The sequence below is a fragment of the Ylistrum balloti genome, unplaced genomic scaffold, assembly GCF_031769215.1.
Source record: "Ylistrum balloti isolate Yb309-2 unplaced genomic scaffold, AGI_CSIRO_Ybal_v1 Utg369668, whole genome shotgun sequence".
Lineage (NCBI taxonomy): Eukaryota > Metazoa > Mollusca > Bivalvia > Pectinida > Pectinidae > Ylistrum > Ylistrum balloti.
In genome coordinates, this window is record NW_026781915.1 from 3,395,946 (window position 1) to 3,423,871 (window position 27,926).

The 27,926-nt window shown below is 35.4% G+C and overlaps 1 protein-coding gene across 1 annotated transcript; it reads right to left on the reverse strand.

Annotated features, from left to right (window-relative positions):
• Positions 1-953: 953 nt before the first annotated feature.
• On the reverse strand, positions 954-27,676 carry LOC132561593 (uncharacterized). Its single transcript, XM_060226295.1, has 31 exons — positions 27,653-27,676; positions 27,170-27,325; positions 26,740-26,981; positions 25,923-26,030; positions 25,487-25,638; positions 23,969-24,163; positions 23,626-23,761; positions 23,190-23,363; positions 22,397-22,600; positions 21,827-22,054; positions 21,553-21,626; positions 14,142-14,347; positions 13,705-13,874; positions 12,515-12,678; positions 12,280-12,374; positions 11,312-11,503; positions 10,832-11,109; positions 10,329-10,597; positions 10,054-10,196; positions 8,875-9,045; positions 8,329-8,553; positions 7,840-8,011; positions 7,354-7,556; positions 6,388-6,544; positions 5,953-6,115; positions 5,013-5,469; positions 4,032-4,146; positions 3,608-3,839; positions 3,167-3,338; positions 1,748-1,924; positions 954-1,154 (listed from the first exon to the last, which is right to left on the reverse strand). The coding sequence occupies exons 1-31, from the start codon at positions 27,659-27,661 to the stop codon at positions 1,017-1,019; spliced, it is 5,577 nt and encodes a 1,858-aa protein (XP_060082278.1). The 5' UTR covers positions 27,662-27,676; the 3' UTR covers positions 954-1,016.
• Between the last annotated feature and the right edge of the window lie 250 nt (positions 27,677-27,926).

The following is a 27,926-nucleotide window of genomic DNA, read 5'->3' on the forward strand; positions in this document are numbered from 1 at the left end:
ATTTTCTGGAAAAAAAAATTAAAAATCATAAATATCTTAGATTCAGATGAAGATCAGTATTATACATGGTTTTTTTTTTAAATATCTAAATTTGTACACCGTTGGACGTCCTTCTGTCCTGCTATCAGTTAACGGGGGAGCAAGTGTTTGGTAAATTGCTATATGCTGTGGTTTGCTTTGTTTTTATGGGATTGACATTCTCTCAGTGGCCTTAGACATAGGAGAACTAGTGACAAGAGGAGCACCAAGAGGGACATCAAAAGTTGGCCATAACGCAAATACAGGAAGAGACAAGAGGTTATATACTGAAGAACCCCTCAATCAAGTAAACAGTCTCGTAGTAAAACTACTGACTAAGGTATCCCTAAATCTTAGTAAGTACAAGAATGTGATTAATATTACCTTGTATTTACAAGAATATCAGGGCGGGCTGTTAAAAGGAATAATTTATCCAGATATCAGATTTGTCATTGATCAAGCGTTGAATAAAAATATTATCTGAAAATAAGATATTTGCTACCAGATAACCATAGCCAATGTACTTTCGTACTTTCTTGAGAAAGCCCTGATCAAACAATGACTTTACGTAATATTATTCAATGTTGGGAAGCTGATATTTAATATAAACCTTATTTCGTTCAACATTGAGTTTATAGTAACACATGGCACAGTACAAATGAATAGGACCATGAAAAACGTTTTGGCAACTTAAATTAATTAGTTTCCTAATGTTTAAAATAACAGATCTTCTGGACTTGAAACCATGTATGACATCGACTCCATTAGGCAAAAAGATATTGAACACACACTCTTTGGCATTCTTTCGAAATGATTAAATGAATATGAATTAGAAAGACTTGTACATTTATTAATGTATCTTCAATAAAGAGTAAACATGATAAACTTTCTGACTTGATCATGCTAAATAGTTATCAAATAATAAAAGAGGCATTTCGAAAACCAATGAAGTTGTAAACAAACATTCTGGTTTCTGAGTGATTTTCCCACTCTAAAGTTTAGCAGACGTTATTCAACTGTATCTGTTCTTTGATGTGCTTCAAAATAAATCTTAGTCTCTTCTTTCGTCTATTAAAGATCGTGTCAGCATTAAAGATCGTTCCCTTAGTATTTATCACAAGCTCCACGAGATCTCCCTGTAAATACAATCATGATACGGATTTAACCTCCAAAAAATAAAGATTAAAAACAACAGGAAATACCTATACACTCACATGCATGGACATTACTATAAAATAGTATTAAACGCTGTAGAAGTACTAAAAAGTGCGTAATTTATCAATATAAGTACATTAAACATATCCATACGTATTTCACAAGATGTTTCTTTAAAACCAACCATTAGAATAGTACCAGCTTATGAAGTTCTAATGAAATTTTGATCCATCTTTTTCAGATCCACAATCTAATATCTGTATAATGTAACATATACAAATATATTGCAAAGTCAACGTTTGGTTATATAAATATTACTACCTTAATTTTGAGATAATAGTAGTTTTTCATATTCCGTAATCATATTTCCGCAATGCATGTTTTTCCTTGTGTTGAATCATTGTAATTTAATGTTCCTTTCAGCATATAACATCCTCATCTATTCCTTAGTATCATTTTCAATTACCATTTATCCTTCTTCATTGTCCTTTTAACTTTAAGCATGTATATCTTAATATTTGAGCTTCGTGACTTAGTTTACATGTGGTAGGAATGAAATTATTTGAAATTTTACCTCAGGGAGGGACAGCACACGGTACGCGGACATCCAATCCCGGTATACCACGGTACTATCCCAATTTATACCATTGACTTTGTTCGAAGGAATTATGGACTCGTAATCTCCGAAAGAATTCACAATGATATTCATATCTTCATATCTGGACTTTACGCTGTTGCTTATATAAGGATTCTGAAACGAAAATGAAAACTTCAATTTGCAAAACAATAGATATGTCAAAACATGGGACCTTGGACTAATATGTATCGTCAGCCTTCCCCCAATCTTTTTATTTCAATAAAAGCGACCGGGCACGGTTCAGAATATACACAGGTATTGGCCTTGTGCAACTCCCCATCCAGCTTTCGATTTAATCCTCGATTAATGTTTTTTTCTTTATAGACGCCTCCGAGGCTTCAAATTTAGTCTCTTAGCATCTCTAACGAGTCCTGAAAGAACAAAGAGAGCGGTATGATGCAGTTTAATTTATTTTTGGCTCTACTGTATCTAATTTTCATAAAAAGGTGTTATTCTTTGTGTGGCTTTTGTACAATCTTTGCCCCGCAACCTTGACCAAGGACCGACAAAATTAAGTAATATTGTCCTGTTATATTACATGAAATTAATTCATAGAGAGGTTCTAAAGACGTATTGTGTAAATTTTCTGTTTCAAAAGCGGTCATGTGCGACATTTCAGCTTTGATAGGTAACTACTAAACTCCGATCATATGTAGTACTTTATGATCTTATATTACAGTGTAAATTAAAAAATGTTGAGGGGAACGTCTGATAGCTTGTGCATCAGATCTGTGATACAGACGGTCACATGCATGGATGAACAAACCGATTAATGTTTACACTATTTACAGACTGAGGGTGGGAGTTATTAAAGTCTAATCTTTCAAATCAAAATCTGCAGCCTTACTCCTGAAAAGACGGCTGTCCAGCATTTCTTGTAGTTTAAATTAAGTTTATCAAGAAAAATGTAATATCCCAAAAGGACATGATGTATTATCTGTAGGGCTTTTTTTTTCTTCATTATAAAGCATGTATAATTTGAAAAAGTGAACTTCATAGCAATTCAAAGTTTAAGAGTCGTCTCTTTAATTCCTTATATATGTTGGATCTGATTTCGTTGTTTGAAATTCCCTTTTCGACTATCAGTGAAGCTGCATTTTTTAAAAAAGAAACAATATTCATATTGAATTATAGTAGCAGACTGGTATTTTAGGAATGAACAATGAGTACAGTAACATTTTGGTATTATATCTTATATATTTTAGGTATAACAATTGATGCTGAAGAATCGATCACAAGGAAAACTGCAAAATAAGCTTATGTCAACATGACACTTCTTCATAAGGGGAGATAACTGAAAATCAAATATTCAAGTTTCTGTCATTTCCATTGTAATAGTTTATAGTGCTCACTAACCTTCTCCCTTGATATAACGATGACTACCCTCTGAGTATTCAGACGATAAGGGTAGTTAGCGGCCATATCCAACGCCTCGTTCATTGTATTCACGTTCGGAAACCGCTTCCACGCTTTTCTCCATGGAGAAATATCCATTCCCACATCCAACCTTTCCAGGGCTACCATGTACCTTTCGTAAGTATCGTAAATACATTTGAATATTCAAAGTAACAATAATATTTAGACTAAAATACTACAATTATGTTATGTATCGACGCACATAATGCATGTTTTCTCACTTCTCGTCCATGTGGCGAAATATTTCCTATGACAGGTTGTGTACAACAGATCATCTATCAAACAGCATTTTGCAGGAATTTACATGCAATAACTCGTTACTGAGATACTCTTTGTGATGTCCGTTCTATGTTAATTGCGAACAAGCCATGGCAACCCTACCTTGACGACAGCGTAAGGTCTAGAGCATCGGTTATTTCCACATCATCTCCATACCCGATAATACCAAGCTGAACATTATGTAAAGAGTATTTTACGTGATGTAGAAAAGTCTCCATGTGGGCCTCTAAGTCAGATCGAGAGGATCCCAAATTCTCTGACATCACCATTACAATATCCACCGGTTGTCGACTTCCCTCGACGAAAGATGATGAAGTGTCTATACTGCAATTCACTGTAACGTAAAAGTAGATTTTGTATTTTTGTTAGATTTGTATGTTACAGAACAGCAAATATGAATGACATACACCAGAATAGGTGGGAAAATTCAGAATATTGATAAAGATTATGGGCTTGACAATACAGGTAGTAAACATGAAACTCGTTGATATATTGATAATTCGAAAATTTCGATAAAAAAACTTACCGTGAAGTATGTCATAGACTACATTCAAATGACAGGCATATTCGTAAGCATTGATGTGCTTGCAAGCGTCAGATGCAACTCGATCGCAGTTACGAGCTTCCGATAAACAGCTATCCTGAGATTGTAAACAAAGCAGGTTATCTACCATTCAAATAGTCACCTTAAAATGCTTATCTTGACAAAATTATCAAATTCCTTTAATTCATAAGACCAAAAACAATTATCTTCATGCAAATTTACTGTGTGTTTCAGCTCAATATTAAGCTATCTAAGTTAATTTCTTTTTCAGCAATAAAAATACAACTTATTAAAGTGTTTGAATGTCCGTGCTTGATTAATTGTTACTTAGAAGAAATGCATAAGACAATGGAAAACCTGCTTATAGTGACTTGTATTCAGAACAGAAATTCTTACTGATAAAATGTTTAGCTACATCTGCATTTTAGACAAAAACGCTAATTTATTTGACCAGTAACCAAAATCTTTGGTTATGTTATAACTTGTTCATCTAATAAAATAAAAATTGACCTTTAAGAACTTAATTTTTAATGTCTCTTTTTTCGTTATCAAATTATTACGGTTTATCAAAAAATGCTTTTAGTAATATTGTATGTTTGACAAATGTGATTTTCCCCATACAAAATGGATTTACAGGGCGAACAACCCAAGATTTCAATAAAGACATTAAGAATGGATTCTATCAGAATGCAATACATTGCCTTAACATACATGTATGTTATACAGACATAATGTTTGCCTGAATTACAGATAGATTTGATGAGATGACGGAAAACAAGAAAAGGACAATTAGCAATTGAATGCAGTCAAATCAGAAATCAATATCGGGCTAGATTCCATGAATTTATAACTTGCATACCTGTTTGATGTATGTAGCGAGACCTACGTACAGGTCCGTGAAGAAGAGTTATTTCCTGTGGTTAATATATATGTACAATCACAGAAAAATAAATTCTGACTCACCAAAAATTGTTGCGATGAAACATAAGAATCACAAGTAGAATAATTACTGGCATGCATAAATTGTCTATTGCATTCATCCGCCATTTCTGTACTACATCGCGTCGTCACATTGCTCGGAGAACGGTGATGAGGATTTATCACTTCGTTTGTCTCATTTTGGTGGGAGTATTTTGAGGAAATGCACTTTGGTGGTCCTCCCACAGCATAACCATGTATAAAGTTGTTGGTTAATGAGGTGATATGTTTATTGGGAAGCTGGAAGTCTGAACCTGGCTCCCCGTCGTTGCTGCCCAACAGTCCCCACGAGTGACTAAACTGTTTTCCAGTCAGTTGGATACTGCATACTTCTCTTTGGTGTCTACATGATACACGAACGCCGTTGGTGATGGTCAAAACCACATCGTCACCTTCCATAAATACGCCGGTTTGACATCCGTTACATCCAAGAGGCAATTGTCTAAAGAAGTAGACAACAAAGAAAGTTTTTCCCTGAGAGGCGATGTGTACATGTACACGAACTGTCTTATTGTGTCATAAAACAGTGGTTAAGATGCATAACTTTAAAATACATATAACTATTACATACAATACAGGACATTTCTTTAACAGTATTTTCTGCCGATAACGTATCTGCAAACATTGAAATGAGGCGGGTTTATGTTTTGTTACAATACTGGTAGAACTGTGTAGTAATTTCTATCTAGAAAAGAGTCAGCGAATCATTGAAAAGGGTATTAAGTGTTATTACACGTATATGCAAATAAAATGAAAATATCAAGTCAGATAAAGGACTGACTTTGGTTTTTAAGTTACAGAAAATGGAACCCACATCCCGAATGTATTCTCTTCCTTAACCGTTTAAAAAGTTATAGAGTAAGCGTAAGAGTTTCTTCATGGCAGAAGTAGGGAGCAGATTTTCAAAATTTGCATTTCTACTTACACGGGGCGTGGACAGTTATCGCGGAAGACGTTTCCACCGAATTCCAACATTACTGACATCTCACTGGTGACCACAGTGATACCCTGACGTGATAGCAAAATTGCGAACGTCTCACGGTCAAAATCTGCAGCCAGGAGGTGGACACAGTCGGCAGCCTCGTCATCTGTTAAAGAAATTATCCTCTCCGGAGGCAACTTTCATTGAGTAACATATAATCATGCAATTTTACTAATGACAATTAACATAGCAGCAACTCCTGCTATCGTTGGTAATGAAATGCATTTGGTCAGTTCCGACATCAATAATATTCACTTTTAAGTTAATATTTCAGTGTAAGACTAATTCCGTTATCTAAAATTGTAAGGAAATGAAGGTTCACTTTATGAGGATTATAAGACAATGCCATGCTATTAGCTACAGGGTCACCGTTCTTACCTGGTATATGGTAATGCTGGCCGTAGTATGTAATCACATACTGCCGGTTGATGATGTAAGCCGTCACTGACTTGTCGCTCTTGACAGGGTCTTTGGACGTCAAGCGCTTAAACACACCTTTAAGGTAACGATACCCGTAGGTCCCATGTGGACTCGACTGCAATAATTCATAGGGACACTAGTATATACAGAATCACAAAAAGGGGGAATCAAATAAATGCGATTACAGGGGAGAGCTACCCTATTAAAACACAACCATCGACTAAGCTAAGGAAATTGTCTCTACAGTTTAAACGGTAGACGCTACACAAAGCTGACTCTAGGAGTATAAGAACTGCTGTTTCGGGCATTTTCACATATACTGACAATTTGACTTTAATATTGAAACTCTTAAAAGCGAGTTTCTTATTTATATAGGATCAATTTACAGTTGTACTGTTGTAACCGTAAACAAAATGACTAATATATCAGAAATCTTGGACTTCCGCATTGCCGACGGATGCTCTTATCACCTGAGCAAACCCAGTCAATGGCTATAAACCTATTGAATTTCATTTCAATTTTCAATTTTTTTTATCAAGATTTTGATATGGTTTTTTGTTATAAAGGGCCTTCGGCGTCCATCGGCCGAAAGGATTATCGAAAATTTACACCACCGCTCTCGATTTAGATTTATACTTTGTATTTGTTTTATGTTCTATGTATGTAGTGTAATTTATGAAACATGTGTGTTTTGATAAAGGGGCAGGTTGCCTCGGAAATTTGACAATTCCCTTGTCCGTACTGTTGCTATTACTTCATTGATCACTAATAGTGCATAATCGATATAGATATAAATATGGTGACAGGTAAATAAAAGGTCGTCCATTATTTATATCAAGTCGCATTACGGGTAATAACATTTCTATCTAATCCAAGAATATGTTTCTGTTCCACTCATCTATTTTTTGTTCTGAATATACTCACTAAAAGTGTTTGCCAATGGCCGATGACAGGTAATGTGAAGGTTAGACGAGATTCAGATAATATTTTCTGTATCGTGGGACGTAAAAGATAATTCCCCACGCAATTCACAATCCTTGGTGGACGAAAAATTACTCTATCCATGGTTTTCAGAGTTTCCCCAATGGTTCTTGACATTATACCCAGCACTTCGTTGCCAGCGACAACTGTTGATAAAAAATTCCTTCCAGTTGCTGATCTCATCATTATCAGTGTCTTTGGATTATGTTCAATATTGCAGTTAAAGCGGAATGAAATTGATGACTGCCATAGAAAAATAGTATTATCATTTTACAAAACAAAGATGGAATTTAGATATGATTGTTTTATATTATTCAAAAAGTTAAAAAGTTGAACAAAAGTACACACGCAATTAAACTTTTCTGAGGAAGCTAGGGATCATTTGATATAAATATTGTTACAGATTATTGTTTTAACGAAGCGCAATACCAATGTTCGCCTCATAAGGCCAAGGTGTCCCTGGTTGATTACTTCCTTTAATTCCAACATCATCTGACATGTTTAGAGATTTGTCATCCATGTATAAGGATCTAGGATCACTGTCGTTCATATTGATTCGCATATGCGGATACAGATATGATTCTAGCATGGCACCTAGTGTCTGAAATAAAGTTCATACAGCTTGATTAAGATTCATTTATAGTTGTAATATTACAGCAACTTTTAAAGAGCAATGACATTATATATATTCTAAACTTAAACAATGCCATATGACCTTAGAAATTTCCAATATGCCAGTGAAAATAATTAGATATATACATGTATTTGTATATGAAATTTCAGTCGTGTAGTATTTCATCATGTTTGAACACTTAAGCTAAAAGGAAGAAAGCAAAGGGAAAGCTTTGTTATCTATATTTTATGACTGGCTTGTATATTATCTAGATTGTGAGATAGAATAGGCTCTCAATATTCTACCATGTTTGTAAATGGTATAACCATCAAATGCGTGGATTTCCCGGCGTTACGCAAGGCGACCTCCCCAGCTTCCAAAAGTGCCAATCGCAACTGGTTGACTTTGGTACCAGCGCCCTGTAGGAGGAGATTGACCAGATCGGAATTCCAACTAAGGGTGTGGGTGATAGCACGGCTGCTCGTCAATGCTATATCCCACGTAAATAAATGCGCAATTTCGTCATTGGGCTGAAACATTGAAACAAACCTTTTTTTAGAACAAACACTGTTTGCTGAGTCATTGTTCAGTTATATAAAAGTGATCCTGCATTAAAGTTAATAAATTCTATAAACAGTTATTGAAAGCTGGTGCAAGATAACATAGCTAGTTATATATTGGCTAAAACATTTGGCAACGATGAGGAGATATTAATTCTACACATAACGTTATTATTGTTATATACACCAAATACTCCATCTTGCAAAGTAATAGTTACATATAACACAACAAAAAAACACAAAGATCAGCAGGCTTGCATTATTCCTGGCATGCAGCAAACAAAAAGGTACCTTTTGAAATGTTATATTGGTGGTACTAAGGGTAGTGTTGATCATGTCAGCTTTAAGCTCGAGAGTGCCTTCTGAAGTTTCTGCAGCTACTAAGAGTTGTGGTAAAATACCATGTGACACATGCTGTTTAAAATAACCGGTGATGTTTGATCTTCCTTGTAGCCATGGCAGCTATTAAAATAAGTATGTGACTGTTAGAATCTTGAATGTAAAAACGATTATCAAGCTTGATTTTAGATCTGATTATTGTGACCAATACCATTATTAAAGTAAGACTATATTTGTTAATGTTGTTAAAACTTGTTATTCCTGTTATGTCATTAAGATTGGTATATCTTAGTAACCTTTTTTGAATAGTTGTCTCTTTACACTTTACTTCGACACTTAATTATATAGCATGTGAAACAAGATGTATTTATGAAACATTATGCCCCCGGTTGTATCAAAATTCTAAAGTGGGACATTAAAGCTGTTTTGTGTAAGGCATGTACTGATTGCATGCACATTTTGTGATTTCACTGTGGTTGTTATTTTTTACTTCATTATAAATGTAGGTCAACGGTTACTGTCCAGGTCTCAAGGACACAAATTTTGGTACCTCCGGAAAGTTCTTGTAACAAGGAACACATATTCGAAATATGAAAGCCCTACCTCTTACGGTGCAATAGTTATGGGTAAGGTTAAAATTGAGGATAGACAAACAGACAGCACAAAGACAATATGACCCCGATCTTTCGATTAACAATCACTTGATTGTATTTTTGATTATCTAAGAACAACGTCAAGAAAGAGCATGACTTCAATTACAAATAGGAATGTAAAATATCCAAAAATCCAATTTGAAAGAACTTACAATTGAGTCATTTGAACCACTATCTTTGCAGAATTGATAGAACTTACCCTTGATTCATTTGAACCACTATCTTTATAGAATTGATAGAACTTACCCTTCATTCAATTGAGCGATTGTTTCATGGAATTTATAGAACTTACCGTTGAGTCAATTGAGTCATTATCTTTGTAGAATTGATAGAACTTACCCTTGATTCAATTGAACTATTATTTTATAGAATTTATAGAACTTACCGTTGAGTCAATTGAGTCATTATCATTGTAGAACTGATTGAAATTACCCTTCCGTCAATTGAGCCATTATCTTGTAGAATTTATAGAACTTACCCTTGAGTTAATTGAGCCATTAACTTCTATCTTGAATAAGTCGCTAAACAACCTCATGTGATAATGAGATACTGTATCGACATCGACAAAGGCGAGTGCTACATCCATTTCGTGAATCAGATGATCCGTCCAATTATAAAAATCTGCAATATAAACATAATTTATACATGCTTATTTTAATTGTTATGTTCAAGTGCTTTAACATTTATTCTTGGTTTTTAAATAAACAAAATTGCTGGCTATCTGTATAATGATATAGAATGATCATAACTCACGTCTGATATTGAAGTTGAACAATGGCCACGGAGTATGTAACTTGTAGTGGAAAAGAGCGCATTTACTCTTCTTTGGGATTTCATAGGTACGTAGAACGTAGGAGGTGTTGACCAATTGGCTGCTGTAGTCCAGCAACAGGTGGATTGATTCTAAATGATCAACGTGGAAAATAAATCTGCCTTTGTATGACTTGGTACTGACCACAGGTTTGTGCTGTCCCTCGGAATTACTCGACTCTGTAATAGCCGCGTCTGCAGTAAACCAGTAGCTAGATTGAAAAAGGTAAGGTGATATTTCTTTTGTTTTTTGTTTGTACCAAAAGGTTACTTAAATATAATCATTTTCATAATAATAGCACGAAAACAAGTACAGGTATTTCTAAGAAAAGTGACAGATGGCCAATAGATATGTTCCAACTCAACCAAAATTCTATATCACTGCTTCTAAGCTGCAAAGCTTCTAAGTGTTGACATGCTACCAATGTATTTATCTTAATACTCACTGGAAATTGCTGCGTGTGTTGACAGGCTGACGACCATACACGCCAGATGTACGGTATAGTACATGTCCCTCACACAACTGTTTGGTGTAATTTAAGTCCCACCTCAATTCTATCCCATCTGGCACAGGCACGCGCGCAACAGTCAATGCTGCAACTTTCCGTATGGGGATCTTCATACAATCATCCGTCCCAGAACTCTCTGCGTTTCCTATCCCACTTAATCCAATCAACCAGTCTTCGCTATCATTCTTGTTTGAGTCTCTGACTAAAGGTGTTTCCTGTCATCAATCATTACCTATACATACTTAGCTGTATACATCACAAAATATATCAAAACTATGATAACACAGTCTAGTGGTATGATATCAATGGATACTCCATTTCTTTTCAACAATACATGAGTGTACATTTGACAGCGTAAAAGAGTAATCCCATAAGTTCCATAGACTACTCTCTGTCTATGATATTTTAGCTAGTTACCTGAACTGCATTGGAAATAGCGACATGTTCGATTTCCGCCAATATGTATAGATTTTGGCTGGTGCCCTTCAGAAAACCCCAAACAGAAAGGTTGTATGGCATCGCTGTGTGTGATAGCAGCATATAACAGTTATAGCTGTTGTAGGTGGTATTGCTACTGTTGGTCACATGGGCATCCATTGTCAGTGTATGCTGTAAACAAGAAGTATGGAAGTATGGAAATGCGTAGAAATCTTGTGGAAATCGACTAGTGCCAGCTATAATGGTGTTAAGTCATATAGTGGATACTCCGCGTAAAGTGTTTGTTGCTAACCAAGCGTTGTCACTTGATCCCAAACCCCATGTGACATGTGAGAACCTAAAGCGAAATCTTACCGTACCTTTTTTGAAACTCAGACATTTTTGACGTTTAAAAGTTCCCATAACGCCATAGTGAGAATGCCTCACCACTCCAAGTTCTGAATTGAAATATAAGCTTTTCGTTCCCCAGATTAATTCGTTAAGGATTCGTCAGAGTACTAAAGAGGAACATACTCTAGTGTATGGCACATCCATGTTTACTGTTACAGGAATCGAAGTTCTTACTGATGCACCAGTCTGTGTTATGTGTCTGTGTATAAACACCACTCAATACTTACAGATTTGATGTAAATCACATTTCAAGCATATCTTTAAGCTAATAGTGTGTTACTCTAAACAATCTCATCCAGAATATAGATTTCTTTGTCTACTTAATGCAGAAACGAATAATTATCTTTCTTTTACTCTTTCCTAGAACTGAAAACGCGTTTTAAAATGAAGAACTCATTCATCAATCATGTTATCCGATTGTTGCACAGTTACATTGAAAAAAAAACTGGTGACATGATCTCTTCAGAATAAGGCGTGTTTGAGCTGTCTTTCCTCAGGCACGTTAAGGTATGTACATTTTTCCTAAGCAAAACCAAGAGTGTAAGAGGAAATTTTACCTCCTGACCAAGGGCTCCTCCGTATACAATGACTGCTTGGTGATTGGCATGAGTCATATTTCCTTCAATGTTATTATCCAGACTGACCTTCAAACCTTTAACAAAAGATTCATACTAATGAGAAAAGCATTAATAAAATTGTCTGCACTACAAAACATGCGGCCTTTTAAGTTCAAAAATGTTACTTTGATTGAACTTAATGAGAGTACTATATCATTTACTAAGGCTGCAATACCCGGCAAGTTCAGCTGCATATAATCATTGGCTCTCCATATGTTCGTATCGCCAATGTAACCGCTGACAACATCGTTAACAAACTGAACGGTAGACGTATCCCCATTAAGTACAGCTAAGGTAGGGTTCCAGTGAAGAAGGTACATCAGGGGACGATCTTTAATACTGTAACGACAAACGCAAACTTTAAAATGTCATTTGAGCCATTTTTTTGATTGGGTATTGACATTTTTGTAACAAAGTCTCTAACTGCCCATGTTGGACCCCATTTGCTTAAGTTAGAAACAAAAGGCTTAACTGTGGGTCCATATATTCACATAGCATGTTTAGAAAAGATGGTACCTAATAAATCTATGCAGAGTTTAATTATGAATATCAAAGCCAACTTCTAACCATATCAAGGATCTAAATTAAAACGCAATCATAAGTTAATACAATGCAGGAATTATATATCTAATACACAAAAACAGAAGAACAGACAAGTCCTATAATTCAACCAATTTAAATATGTTTTTCTCTATTGCAGCTTGTTAAGATTGAGACATCGAAACTTTCGAACACTTAAATATCACATCTTTGTAAGACACATTCCGAAAGAAGTATGAATTCCAACAATTTGTTACAATATACTGAAGGAAACGCGGAAACAACCGAAGACGTTTTGTAAAATCTCATCAATTCATTGGAAGATATTCAGTTTAACTGAAAGTTTATAAGAAAATCTTATCATTCTTATGTCTGAATTTTAAGCCGAATGGCTTGCCAAGGCTACATATTATTCCGATATTTCAAGCCTCGTACGATAGCAAACTCAATTGGACCAACAGTGATGTAGTTTACCAAAGTGGGTATTTTCCGAGTCATAGTTGATCTTTTGATCTTTTACATAATACAAAATATGTTTTCAAATTCGATACATTTGCATTGATGTTTACCTTCTTTGACTACTTCAACTTATTTGATATTGTAAAGAGTGTTTAAAAATGTTGAATGTTGGAACTGAAGAAGAATAATCACGGGAGGGGAAAAAATCAACCAATGACCGCTTCGTCTCCTCAAAAATGAGATAATTTAGACGTGTTTTCCAGGGATGGGAGCAGGTAATGTTTTCAAAAACATCAGGCATATTTTACAAGTATCTAAATAAGATCAACCTGATATCTGATGTCACAAATGTGACATTACACTCACCAATGGTAGGTGATATTAAAAGCGTTGTTGTAGTGTCCACTTGTCTTGTTCTTGAAGCTGTGTACTGTGACTGCCAGACTCGCACCGGGAATGGCCAGTGTGACATCCACGATTCTCCGTTTTGTTAGGATAGAAATCCTATTCCTGCTCAATGTTTTATTACCTTGTACCTAGAAACATGAAATTGTTGTGTCTTTTGCCTTTTACCGTAAAAGATACATTTTTTAAAATCATATTTTATTTAGATCGCCAATTTATTCATCTTTTAAAAGATGTATTAAGGTCAAAATGTCTACATACAAAACTTCATTCTCTATTTTCAAGTGTTCCATGTATACGAAACGAAAATTTAGTTCAACCCATTTAATTTTTGTCTTTACGAATTACACATGCGTGTGTTATTCTCTATTCTTTACAATTTTAGGATTTCGACAAACCTTTACAAGGAACCTGATGATACTTGTGCCAGCTTCACTCAAATGGAAGTCGTATATCTGATAATCTGTGGATATTACGCCGTAAGACCAAGTATAGTCTTTCTTAGCATAGAAATGTAATTGAGCTGCGGGAATCAACATTTCCACTTGATGTAAATAATCTCTGGTCTCGATATGTAGGATCAGTCCATTCTTTTTATCTTGTCCTGCAACAATATATTAAACACAACGTCACACTTAAAATACCGTATACATGTTATAGCTAGAAATATGTTTCAACGACATTATTTTAAGTGGAGAAAGATGGAAAACAGGCAATAAAATAAATTAGAATGAAATTATGATTTCAGAAAGACAGATTTTTTAGTATTTTTGTGAAAATAAAATCAAGTGTATGTTAATATTGACTATAAATAAGAATACACGATGTAAAACAAAACCTGAACAGTGACCGCAGTTGGACTGTAGAGATATGTCCTTCTTTCAAGTCAGTGATGATAAGTGTGAATCAATCGGTTATCAAGATAGATAGAAAATTGAAACTGATAAGAATGGGTATTGAACAAATATACAAAAAATACTAAAACAACATAATTCCTTGTCACTATCACCAAGAAATAAAACAAAACGAAACCGAAGACTAAGATTGTAATACTAAATGACTCAAATTCAGTTTGTGGTATTCTGCTAAATCCTGATGCTAAAATACGCCCTTTAGATATTTTGAATTACAGGGTTTAGATATGAGAAAACATCGTTCTGGAAATGTCAAAGTGTCTCTATAGAAAGGGCCGGTTTCCAAAACGGCCCCTTCTCTGATTCAAATTTCCTGTTGGTGGTGCATTGCCCATGCCGTTGTGGTCACAAATCTATAAAGTATAAAGATTTAGGTCACTTGGTTTGTTTTTTATGGCTCCTCAAAGTTGTACCTTTCAGAAGCTGTCTAAGTGTTGATAAAATGTGCATGTTATGTAAAATATTAATGAAAATCTAATCAAATGATAGTCACCGTAAAGAATACATTCATGGCATGATTGTGACAAAAAATCATGTTTCCATCGCGCCATTTAGCTGTTTTATGGAAGAAACAATCTCAAAAATGCCATTTTCGATGATAACATTTTAGACACAAAAACTGTGTTTTTTTAGAGAATACACCCTTTTATGGGCGTTGGATGGAAACCAATTTTTATCCTGTTAAATAGTACGTAATATGCTATTGATGAGAGGAAAAATCATCAAAATGTAAGTGGTGGAACATTTTCAAATGTTGGGTTGAATTAGCCTATGGTTGAATTGCCGATTTTCGACTTTCTTCAGATAATTAACAAAAAACGAGAGTATTTGCTCGGTATGTTGAGAATATGTACACAGATATGAAAAAAAGTGAGAGAAACACTTTTTCATAAAAAAAAATCCAAGATGGCTACTTCACAAGTCCCCGTGGTTGAAGACATTGGCTGACAAATAGACAGAACAACAAACAAAACGTGTTCCTTATGATTTTGGTTGGTTTTCGCATTTACGGGAGTGTTCATAGCTACGGGCGATTGTATAATACCTATATTTATAAGTTTGGTTAGTCACAAGGTAACGGGGATCTTTCGTATCGAGCCCCAAACATACTTTCGACATATGCACTCCGTTGCCGCATGGAAAACTATTTTGTCGGAATTTCTTTACCTGTGGTTGTAATGGTCGAGGGTTTTCCAGCGTCCTGTAATACCCAAGGTAGTACAAGATACTGGAGATGTGCGCACACATTCCCATCGTTCTCTCTCCAACTGGACACTGGCAGTAGTAGTCCTTTATTGGGGCCTCAACATCGGGTGAAACGGTGAACCGTATCCAAACGTTGTATTTCGTTTGGCTTTTGTGTCGAGAATGTATTTGACATCGGAGAAGGTCTTGGGAGTGCTGGTAAAGCCACACCTCATAGTCTCCGTCATCACTTAAATGTTCGGCGATGTAACCAGGAGCCAGAGATATCTGATACGTTCCACACGTAATGGTTCTCAAGTAATCAAGATCGAGACGGGGAAACAGTACGGAAGATGCATCCATCTTGACAAACTCGGACCTTGCCGGATCTATCTTGACTCTCTGAGCTAAACCATTCGGTGTTGTCAAACGGTCCTTCATACGTTCAGCCATTAGCCTATCTTTGGCATCTCTCTCTGGAGATCTCTGGTAGATCGGTCCTCTAATACCATTCAGACAGGCTGTGACGGTTCGAAGCAAAGCCTCAATGACATTGATAAAGCTGTTAGACACCGATTGCGTTCGGAAGAACGTCCAGTGTTTCAGACGACCATGATAGGATTCCACAATCCACCTCGATTTGGTGATAGTTCTATCAAGATTTGCTTGGACGTCAGAATGTTGACTTTGACCGGGTTTCAGGTATGACGGCATGCTAGCATTGAGGCCAGAGGCTTCGAGAACCGTAGGACATCTCTAAAACCTCGGTCAACGACAACGTTGTCGTCTGGTTGTAGCCAAGTAACTAGTTTGTCCATGACATTTTTGTAATTGTAGCATCATTTTCGCTGCCAGTGAATGGTCCTACGGTGTCCAGAATGTAGCCATCTGGTAAGGCGATGCTCATGAATATGACATAGTTTCTCTTTTTCTGTCCACAGTAGGACATTCTCTGGAGCTTGTGGTAGGAGCTTTTCTGGATATAAATATAGGTGCCATCTAATATGGCAGTGGCTTTATCTCAAAAAAATGCTTCTGAAAAGACAGTATTGTGCCCGAGCAATTGTTCTCTTGTCAAGTGATCCGGACTTAGAAATTGTGGGACTATCGATGTGTCTAATGCCTGTACTATGGAGTGGAAAGTTTTGGACACACTTGACTTGGAAAATTCCAAAAAGAGAAGAACACTGACTCCAGGAAATGTCGGTTTTCAGTTTTACCCAGAACAGTAATAGAGCATCGTGTGTAGTCTTGGTATATATACCAGATGAAAGATATGGGGAACAGTGCAAGTGGATTTCGAGGAACTGATCTTTGGACCAACCTGTCCAGGCCATGCATGCCGAGTCATCAAGAGAAGAAAAGCTTATTGTAAACGCAGACTGGTTCTGTGAAAGGACGTGCGACACCTCTAGGAGGTCATTAATGATTTCGGACGATTTTGATGATAACTGAGATTCCAAGGAACCTCTACCATCAAGGACAACCTCTGTAGACGGATCTAAGTCGTTACCAATAAGGTGAATGGAGCAGACGCGGGATGAGGTGGGACACCACAGTTTGTGTGAATAGATCAGGTGATGTCTTGCACGTTTTGGTAAGACTGATGATTTTGTTCCATTTTTTGGAAAGGTAACAAGACAGAGACAGCATTTTTTGTGTGAAGATGATCCATTCAAAAGATCATAAAGGGTCAGCAACGGCAGGATATGGGACGGGGAGTCGTCTTCTTCCTCTATTTCCTGGTTGTGCTCGGGTTCAGGTTCAGGCTGATTTTTGTTCCGAAGATACTTCATGTAGCACTTCTGGCAAATGAATACTTGTTCCTTTGCTGACATCAATCCTTGTTGCACCAGCGTATCTAGGAGCCATTTATATTGTGGACTATTTACATTGCGTGCACTTCTGTTCTTATTGCCGCTACGTTTCTTGAAGTATACTTGACACTCTTCTCCAACACATTTACCTTCCATCTTGAAACAATAAAGATTGGTTGATGAAGCGTCGATAAAGTAACAAAATAGCAAACCACCGATGATTGCTGTAAACAGCTAATACTTAGTAGTTTGGTACAATTATGCGAAAATGTGTGATAAATAACGAACAACTAATTACACAAAATAACAAGACAATATAATAAATCACATTCAATACCTCCAAGAAGCGCAGAATTGATTGATTACTTAGAACAAAATAAAGTATTTCATATGGATAATCTATCTATTCGATGTGGCGTGGTCGGCAGGCACAAAGAAAGTGAGACAAGTCAGGGTCCCAACCCTGACAGAGCCACAACGCTTTAGAGATGGGACAATAAAACAAGGAAATTGAGACAAGAATAGCTAGCGTCGAGTGAATGATTTCGTAAAAGTATAGACAAAGACAAGAAGATACGGATAAATGTACAAGGCCACACGATCAGAAAATTCAGAAGAGGACAGCTTGAGATAGAACAGTACTCATGTATCAGGGTGTCCTCAGTGTAAATCTTTATATCGATACTATTTATTTAGTCGTTACACATCATAAAACTGTCATGAAAATATCCGCTCTGATATTCAATATCAAAGTTTGTATATAATAAGCTATATAATAGGGTTTCAGACAAGGTTGTTACTCATTTCCCCTTTTCTTTCAATTTACAACCACATTCAGGCGGCGATATGAGAACGTTCCACCACATGGAATTAGCTGATTTTTGGTACACATATGAAACAAGTAAAGCTCTATCCGATTTTCTGATGGAAATTTGCATCCAAAACTATATAATGGGAGAAAATTGCAAATTTATGTCATTTTTCTTCATAATTGTGTCTCTGCAAGTGCATTTTCATCCGAGAATATATTTTTTTTATGTTTTATGAATAAACACGATGTTTTGGAAATATTTATCAAAAGAAATTTATACTATGTTGCGAATTACAATTTCGAAATAACCTTCTTTTATTTACGAACTTATGTCTTTGATGCTGAAATTGACAACTTTATAAAAATACATTTTCACTGAAATTATGAAACCTGGGTGTCGGAAAGGTGTAAAATTATTTTTCGGAAAAGAAAAAAACAGTAGTTGAGCTAGATAAGAAATTATACGGGGGCAGGCTCCTATGGAGAATTAACATTACTGGAAACAGGCCCTATCAGTGAAGAGCTCTCCTGACATAAAGCTCAAGGTTGACTGAATAAAGAAACAGGAGTTGTGTCATAGACTCACCTATACCACCACAACTTAGTACAAACCGCGGCATTACTAAATAAGGCATTTCACGTAATTTCCTACAATGAAGTATAAGCCTAGAGATTTCAGTTTTTTCTAACAACCATCGTGAATATAGCATTCTATGCTTTTGTTGCGAAATGCTTTTCTTAGGCAAAACAGCAACCGAACACAACGTATAAGTTGCTAAAACCTAAAAAGTAGTATGTGAAAAGTTAACATATGATAAAGTAATGGACATATAAGTAGATCATATAATTGGGTCGACTACGAGAACCTGTGTTGTGCTGTGCCAAATTCTCAACATAATGTCCATTGAAGTCTTGGGAACAATGGAACAATGCTGAATAAGTCCATAAAGGAATTAAACAGGAGCACACTGACGCGGGATAACTATAATGATAACTTACGTTTGGACTCAACTGCCATCAAGAACATGTTTTTTTTATATTCAGCAAATGTGAGGCTTCTAGTTAACTGTAAGTAAGTTGTCGATTTGAATGCTATATAAAGCTAGCATTATAAAAACATGTCCATTATATATATTATGAAAGTATCGTAGGAATATAGTCGGCATTTAATTATTATCTACAAATCTAGTGAAAGGAAAAGTTTTATCAATTTACTGTGGTGATAATTATCAGTTATTCCTTCGAAACGCGGAGTATAGATAATTTTTGTCCTTTTCATGAATTTTAAATTGTCCTCATTAGCTGGGTAACTTTTGAATGTGAAAATAGGGCCAAGGACAATAAGAGGACATCATTTCAATAATTGTAACTATTAAAATACTGTATTTGTAATGTGCGAGGGAAACAAACTTTAGTAGCTCTTTAATTGTTTATTGAGGTTGATTTGTTATCATTAGGAAGCCAATGGTACTTAGGACTATATAGCTTATTAAGACAAAAAAACATCTAGTAAAGTACAGGGTAAAGTTGCTGTTACAGACATGTCTATATAAGGAATTATATTATATTCTATTTCATTCAGGATCTATTTAGTCAATAAGTAATTTTATAAATGATTCCCTTTACGCTTTATCACCATGGCGAGCTTGTTAGGCGTGTTAATTCAACAGAAAACAACAAACTCTACATATGAATTGAAAAAAGCTGTTTTGATTAAACGACGTATACATAAAGATGTACATATACAACAAATTTTAATAAATGTACATTTACAACATTTCTTGTAAATATTGTTTTGTAAAAGAAATGACAAGTCTAAGATGAGTGTACGAAAAAACGTCAATAAATTGTAAATTATGTTATGAAAACAGTTGACAAGTCAAAGATGGTGTATGAAAAACTCCATATAACAAATATCAAAAATGTTACCTTCAACTCTTAAATAAATATTGTTAAAACACAATAGACAAGACCAAAAGACGGAACAAATTATCCACTAAGCAAGCATATACCTTGCAAAAGGTGAGCAGTATGGGAGGTGGTGGAAAAAGAAATTTAAATTCTAATGTATATACACATGTTTGAAAAAAAAAACATTAGAATATAGACGTTGAATTTCACATATATCGAAACAGCTAAATGTGTACTAGTTTATTTATTTAGCCTGCGACAAGCAAAATTAAGCAACATAATTAAGAAATGGAGTTCTTTTAGTATGTTCTTACGAAGCTGAGCGAAGGAATCCAGACTGTCTCTTATTTTTACTACCTTATTTATTGGTAGCCGTGCTACCATAGCCACACTATCTATCTCAATGCCTAGAAAGGTCAAGCATGATGAGGGTATTTCTGTTTTGCTTTGTTTGATAGGAATAGAAGTATCCGAACAAATTGACAGAAAATTTGTTGGATCTATGAGACATTACTGCGTATTAGGGGGCACTATGAAAAAGGTAATCGTCCAAAACGTTGAACTACTTCTGTCACTTCAAACTTATGGTTTGAAATCCAATGAATGACAGAGCTAAAGGCCCTAAACAAACATCATTGGCAAGACAATATGAATAATACTGATCCTCTGTTTCAAAACCTAAAACTGCATAATCATCTGGATAAATTGGGATCAAACGAAATGCAGATTCAATGTCTTTGTTAGTTATGAACCTCTACCATACTTCTTAATATGTTTTATTGGATCATCAATACACTGATAGACTATGAAGAATTCCATCGTCAAAAGAAAAACCTCCAAAGACAGATTATGTACTGTCCTGAATACATCTGCGTTATTTCAAGAATATCTACAAATTATGGGGATGAAGTCGGATTGACCTCAACATATTTAAACATAGTGTTTTGTATTGAACACCATTGTTACCTAGAGGCAGCAATTTGATTCATTTTATCCGCCGCAGCTTAACTCTAACCAAACTTCCATGACAAAGCAGGATGTTATTCAACTGCTCTTAAACTGGTTAAATTAAGGTTAAATTACTTATCCCGAAAGACTTTTACGGTAGAGAAATGATTAAGATATGCCAAAACCCTGCTCATACAAAATATGCATACAAACATGTTCCTACCTTGCCTTGTCAGGTTGATCCAAAGGTGATCTTCAAATTTCAAAATCCTGAATGTGGAGTTTTGAAAATTTTCCCTGTTGAAACATCAGACGAGATACTGTTTATAACATATTATTTGGCAACCAAGATCCTACTGGTATTCATCTCTGTTTGCAACAAAATAGCAACGACTCGTAACAACATTAATTTCGGAAATTTTGCTACACTGGGTTACACAATAATATATGATATTATGATACATAAAAAGACAAGGAATGATAAGGAATTAGCATACGTTTCAACTTTACGTGTATCCAGGCTAAAATGAAACGGTCCAGATAAGGGGAAGTAAGGGTGACTGGTAGACGATGTCGTGTTGGGGAACACACCGGTGAAGCACACTTGGTTACCCGTGACAGCAGAGAGAAGTCCTCTATCACAATCATGTATCGTGGTCTGGATTTCCTGATCTGGCTCTACCTCCTCCATCTCTCCAGAAGGTGTCATCAAGTACAAGTTCCCACTTTCCAAGATGAAATGGCAATAAATGACAAATCAGTAGGTCATATGTTCTGTCACGACAATCTTCAGATATCTGCTTCAAATATGTTATTCAAACCGGAGGACAGAGAAGCTGTGTTTAACCCACTTTAAATCCATATCTTAATTGTCATATCTATAAAAAAAAATGTGAAACTAGTCTGTCCTATATATCTAAACTGTGGTTTTAATGCCAACAGACGTACCTTAATCTTACTCTAATTAAACTATAAAACACAATATAAGGGTACGCTATTATTTGTACACGATCACATGTAGCTATACCTCCTAGCCTAGCATGAGGCGTGTTCTCTCTCACATATACCTTAGTCTGGCTATATTGTATTTGGAATCTGTGTTGGTTTGAGTCACGGAAATATCCAGTGGCCTGCCTGGATAAGGCTGAGTATTTACACGTAAAGACGGTTCAAGCGACATCTGTAATAATCCATATGAACTTGCTCTAGCACCAGAAAGACTGTGTTGACCAAACCTCGTCATCAGTTCTCCATTTAAATGTACAGCAGCACTATTAAGAGAATTAGTGCTACATACTTATCTATTATCTGTACAAAGGGAAGCAATAATAGATCATAATTTAACAAGATTCAGATAAAAAAAAACTAACATTTATTACAGCTATGTAAAAATAACCCTCTGGAACGAAGTTGACCTTAAATTCTAGATAGGCCAAAATTGAATTTCAAATGAATCATGTTTCGTCTCAATGATGTCCATTTAATTTTTCATGCTATTTGAGTTTTTGAATAGATTGATTCGTCTGTTATTAGTTGCTTAACGTACGTGATTAATGCAAGAAGTTAATTAAGACAACCATTTTATCAGGAGTCTCCGCGTAAATCTTATTTTACCAAGTTTTAATGTTTTTGAGTTTGGACTATGATCATATTCACAAATTGGTATTTTCTTGTTGTTTATTCAACAAACAAAACTGTCTCTAGAGATTCAGATAGACATCAACTGGTACGACAGTATGTTGTGTGTATAATATTAGATTAAACAGAACTTGGGGCAAACGATTTTATCAGCTTAACCCCGTGGAGATATTTGTTTAAATCAGGAGATATTAGTCACTTAGAATTTATGACAATACACACTGTGATTTAATGGATGTATCCAACTGGGCATCGGTGTTCAATTTAAGAATATCGGGCATGGTCAATTTGGCATTGAATCCCAATCCAATAGTCATTGCTACGGAAACCGTCATATTAAGTGGAAATCCTCCAACAGTTGGTAACACTTTGACAATGTCTACCAGAGACGTAGAACTGAAACATACACATCACCGTCACATGTACATGACATTATACACAATTATAGGGTTATGTAGACAGATATTTACCAGTACATAAATCTAAAATAGTGTGTATTCTATTAGGTATCAATGAAGATGTTGTGATATCATTTAACTTTGTAGTAAATCATTTCTCACATTATAATAATTTAAATTGGTAAATTTCACATATATCGTAATATTGTTGTACATATATACTTGTATTTTTGTTATATACACGTTTTTATGTTACATACCTGGTCCGATACATTGGAAGTTGTTCCAGTATTGCATAAAAATATCGTTTCGAAGTGTTAATAAACGACTGTCCGGATCTTTTATTCAAAAGTTTCTTTTGCAAATCTCGAATATCCAGAAAACATACTTCTTTACCTTAAAAATGAACAATTAGCTTGGTTGATTAAAACAATTCACCAATAATACCTCAACATCTCTATTTGTGTACAGACATAACTACTATCTACATTACATTAGATAGTAATTTCAGAACTGAATATTCACACTCTGCTGATTATATATTTTCGTCATAAGAGCAAGCTTTAAGTGATGCCCTATAGTTAAACTTAAATGTTTACTTACCTAATACCTTTACATGAATTAAACCATCGGGGATGCTCTTTTGAGGCAAATTAATTTCATCAAACATTTCCAAAATGGCTGCTACAATGTCTTTCTGCAATGTCGCAAACACCGTTTCCCGGCGTGAATTCCTTGGTTGTATCGGTACGCCAAGTGGTAAGATTCTCGTGACTTCATTTACAAGGACGTGGAAATCTAAAAGAAACAACAGGAAAGTACCGACAAACTCGAAACAATATCAATATCACGTGGCGAAACATGATACAAATCAAAGGTACATGGAGGCTGGAAAAAACTAGGGAGCTTAGATTACGTATTCATTGTTGCACTCGTTTTATACCAATCATTACGCATCATCAAGAATAAATCAATTCTCCTGGCGCGCATCGTGGCTGTAAGGAACGACAACCCTGGCAGAGAAGTTCGCTGAGGAACACCTGGTGTTATTTTCCTTGTATTTTTCAGGAGTCTCCGTGTAAATCATTCTCTTGTTCATATTCTAAAACTTTGGATTCTGATTATGCTTACATGTTGGTATTTTTCATTATGCATTCCTGTTCTATTTTTTAATTAAAGTTTTTCATGCGATGTATCTAATAACTTTACTTTAAAGTATTTGAAGAGTTGTGCTTAACTTATTATCTTGCGGAGTATTTGTGATAGAATACGCATATAGAACACGCATTAGCAATAGCAGCACATGACATCAGTAGAAGGTAGGAAAAATTGTCATAAATATTATATGCCTTGTTTCTTGATAAGTAACCTTTATATTTCATCTCGCCGGGTGGAAAGTTGGATACTGCACATTCGCAGATATAATGGTTCACTTGATGAAATATATAGCACAATAATTTGGAATTTTCACGAAATACATTCAAACATAGTTCACCACCATGATAGCGCTATTCACTGTAAACAAAGCCTAAATATGACAGTGGTCCTTTAGTTTTTAGATAAATCCGGTAGTGGATCTAAAAGTTGAAAAATCAAATTGTTTTATAGACAACTTGTTTTCTTTTATAGCAACAATCTCAGGATTGGCGTAAACCTCTCTCGAACCGTTCACAATGCCCATTGATTGGATGTGTCACAATAAGACAATAATTCTAATTTAGATTTGGTTGAACTTTGAATGGTAATAAGAAGCTTGGATTATGGTTTGCTGAACAACTAGACGAGTTAACTATAAAAGTTAATAATTCATATATTAAAGAGGGTGGTCCGTATAATAAACAAGCAATCTGAATGACCATACCACTGATTTCGTCTTCAGAAAGCTCTGCAAATAGTTTTGTCAAGAATTACGTATTTTCCTTTTTATGCATGAAATACAAATTGGTTCTTAGACAAAGTTTTCAAGTGCCTTAACTGCAGATACTGTCAAAGATTGGTAAATGTGGTTTTGACATAAGGATCACGCATTACAATAATGTATTTTTTTTATTTCAGATTTTATCTGTAGATCATCCAAAGAATGATAAAGCGGTGATGAATATAATATATAGACAAACTCACCGTCAATATCAGCAGCAACCTCCAGGAGATTGATCTTGTGACCAGCAAAATAGCTGACCCGGAGAACAATCGCATTGACAATAGGGCTGGCAATGTTGTAAACAGTGTCTAGTTCAATCTGGAAGCCGTGATAATCCGTGCTGAGAGGAAATCTGTAAAAACCATTCCTCAAAGATTAACCGAAACCGTCGTGGGCCAGCAAGCATGACACACACCCATTGTAATTAATGAATCAATAAAGATAGGTAAATTCAGTATCACTTGTACAGTTTATGAATATAGACTTTGCTGTTCTTCGTTAACGTACAGAGCCAATATTCAAACATCGCAGAGACATGTTTAATCACAAAAAGGATGTAAATGTTTTGCGACCGGTTTCTACAATAGCAAACTTTGTGTAATAATTTTGAGTATAAAAAAAATCAACTGGACATACCTGATGTAGCGGGACATCTCAATGTATTTAGACTTTCCAATTTGGCGACTACCATATGGAAATGCTCTGGAGTCCGAATCAATTAAGTCCTGCCAGATGTTGCGTAAGCTAAAATGTATCAGAAAGAAAATATCTTAAGCCGTCACAAAAAAAAAAATAGCAAAAGGGTACAAAATAACAAAAATAGCAACAGGGTTACAAAGAAACAAAAATAGCATCGTCAGAAAAACAGGGACACAAAGTACAGCGCAGAGTCCCAAAGTAACAATATACACACAATACAAAGCAATGACTGGAGAGGATGAAAAGTCAAAATTAAAGTCACCAACAGGACGTCCACAACAGCGAAAACCAGGAAATTACAACACATCGAACAATGCCTAACCAAAACAAAAGATAGGAATACTGGCGAAAAAGCATTGAAAAGAAACTAGAACCTAAAACTAAATAAAAAATATATGTGTTCCAGAGAAAGATTTATTTTACGCAGTATATGGCACCAGTATGGCTATCAGTAATTTTACACTCTTAGAATTATGTAAACACAGACACCTCTTTTATTAAAGATTGGCAATTGTTTATAGTTAATATTTGTTTAAGCAAAAAGAAAGGAGAAAAATTAAGTGAAATTAAAACCTTTACTTTCGCTTTGAAACGTTTGTAATGAGGTAACCAGTGTCTAGATGATATTTGTAATGTTAGCAATATTTCTGTCATGATCTGGGAGAACAATGCTGCTTGACATCTTATAACTCTCATTTAAATCAATGTTTAATTGGCTCAAAGTCTGCTGATATCACAAAACAGTGTTACGAACTGTTGTAGGTCTGGTTGGTCGTTCTGTAGTAGACTCTTGATATAGGTAATCATATAATTCTCCATGTAGATCATCTTCTCGGTGTACACGAGATCGTGGAGTTTCGTGGCAAGATCTCGGTCTGGCTGTAACACTAGCCGTTCGAATATCGCTGTCCGTAAGGAGGGCGGTCGATTCAGGTCGACAAGAATACCAAAGAGGACATCTTTCATCTCGGGGGAAAACGTCATTTTATGAAGTGCCTAGATTAAAGTAAGGAACGACAACTGGATTTTTATTTAAGGCAATTGTGCAGAAACTGATCATCAGTCTTTAAACATGAAAAACATTAATTTGTTCAGAAGGGTAATGAAAAGATTATCATAGCTTCCAGACTTTGATACACTTGTACATATTATACATTAAATACATGAAAGAAATAACACTTTACCAGTACAGCTGCCTTTGAGACTTTGTGAGGTAGATCTGTATTATAAGCACACTGTAACAAAGCCTGGACCAGTCTCCTATCCCCGGGTCCGCCTTCCATTCCGGTATACTTACTGTCATAGACATATTGGACTGGCTCCCCTATGTTACCAAGAACCTGTCGACAAGACATCCAATGACTTCAGTGTTTCTGATCAGGAACAGTATCTAAGCTTTTAGTGTGACAAACTGTCACGTCAAATTTGTGTTCTGGTAAGAAAATTACCTTGTGCCCAAACTATTAAGTTATCTATTGATCATTAAAACAAACTCTTCCAACAAAAACAGTTAAACTCCGTTTAGCTTGACGTCATTTAGAGATCTCCACTAAATTAAACTCTTTTTTTTTCTACCGTTTTGATGTAGACATATTACACATTTTGTTACAAAAACTCAACTCTGCTTTCATATTATTTCAATAGAAAAATATTATTTTTCGCGTTACTTTGATCATAAGCAGAAGTTCATCTGTAATATTGTGCTGCTTATTTTGAGAAAAGGCCTTTGAGATTCCACTGTGACAAATGTCTCCTATAATCTCGCGGACGTGACTTAGAGTCCGATACACTGGTTCAGATTCCTGTAATACAACAATACATATAATTAAAAGCATTACTAGATCAATTAAACATACACATATAATTTTTTTTCTTTAACATCACATGACCGGGCAGAAGTGAAAATTGTCAAATAGCAAATGTCAATAATAGCAAAACAAT

Coding starts and splice junctions, on each gene's coding strand:
- LOC132561593 (XM_060226295.1), bottom strand. Junction 10,598..10,831: donor AACACACGCAGCAATTTCCA/GTGAGTATTAAG, acceptor TTTTCAATCTAG/CTACTGGTTTACTGCAGACG. Junction 3,840..4,031: donor AGTCTATGACATACTTCACG/GTAAGTTTTTTT, acceptor TTTACGTTACAG/TGAATTGCAGTATAGACACT.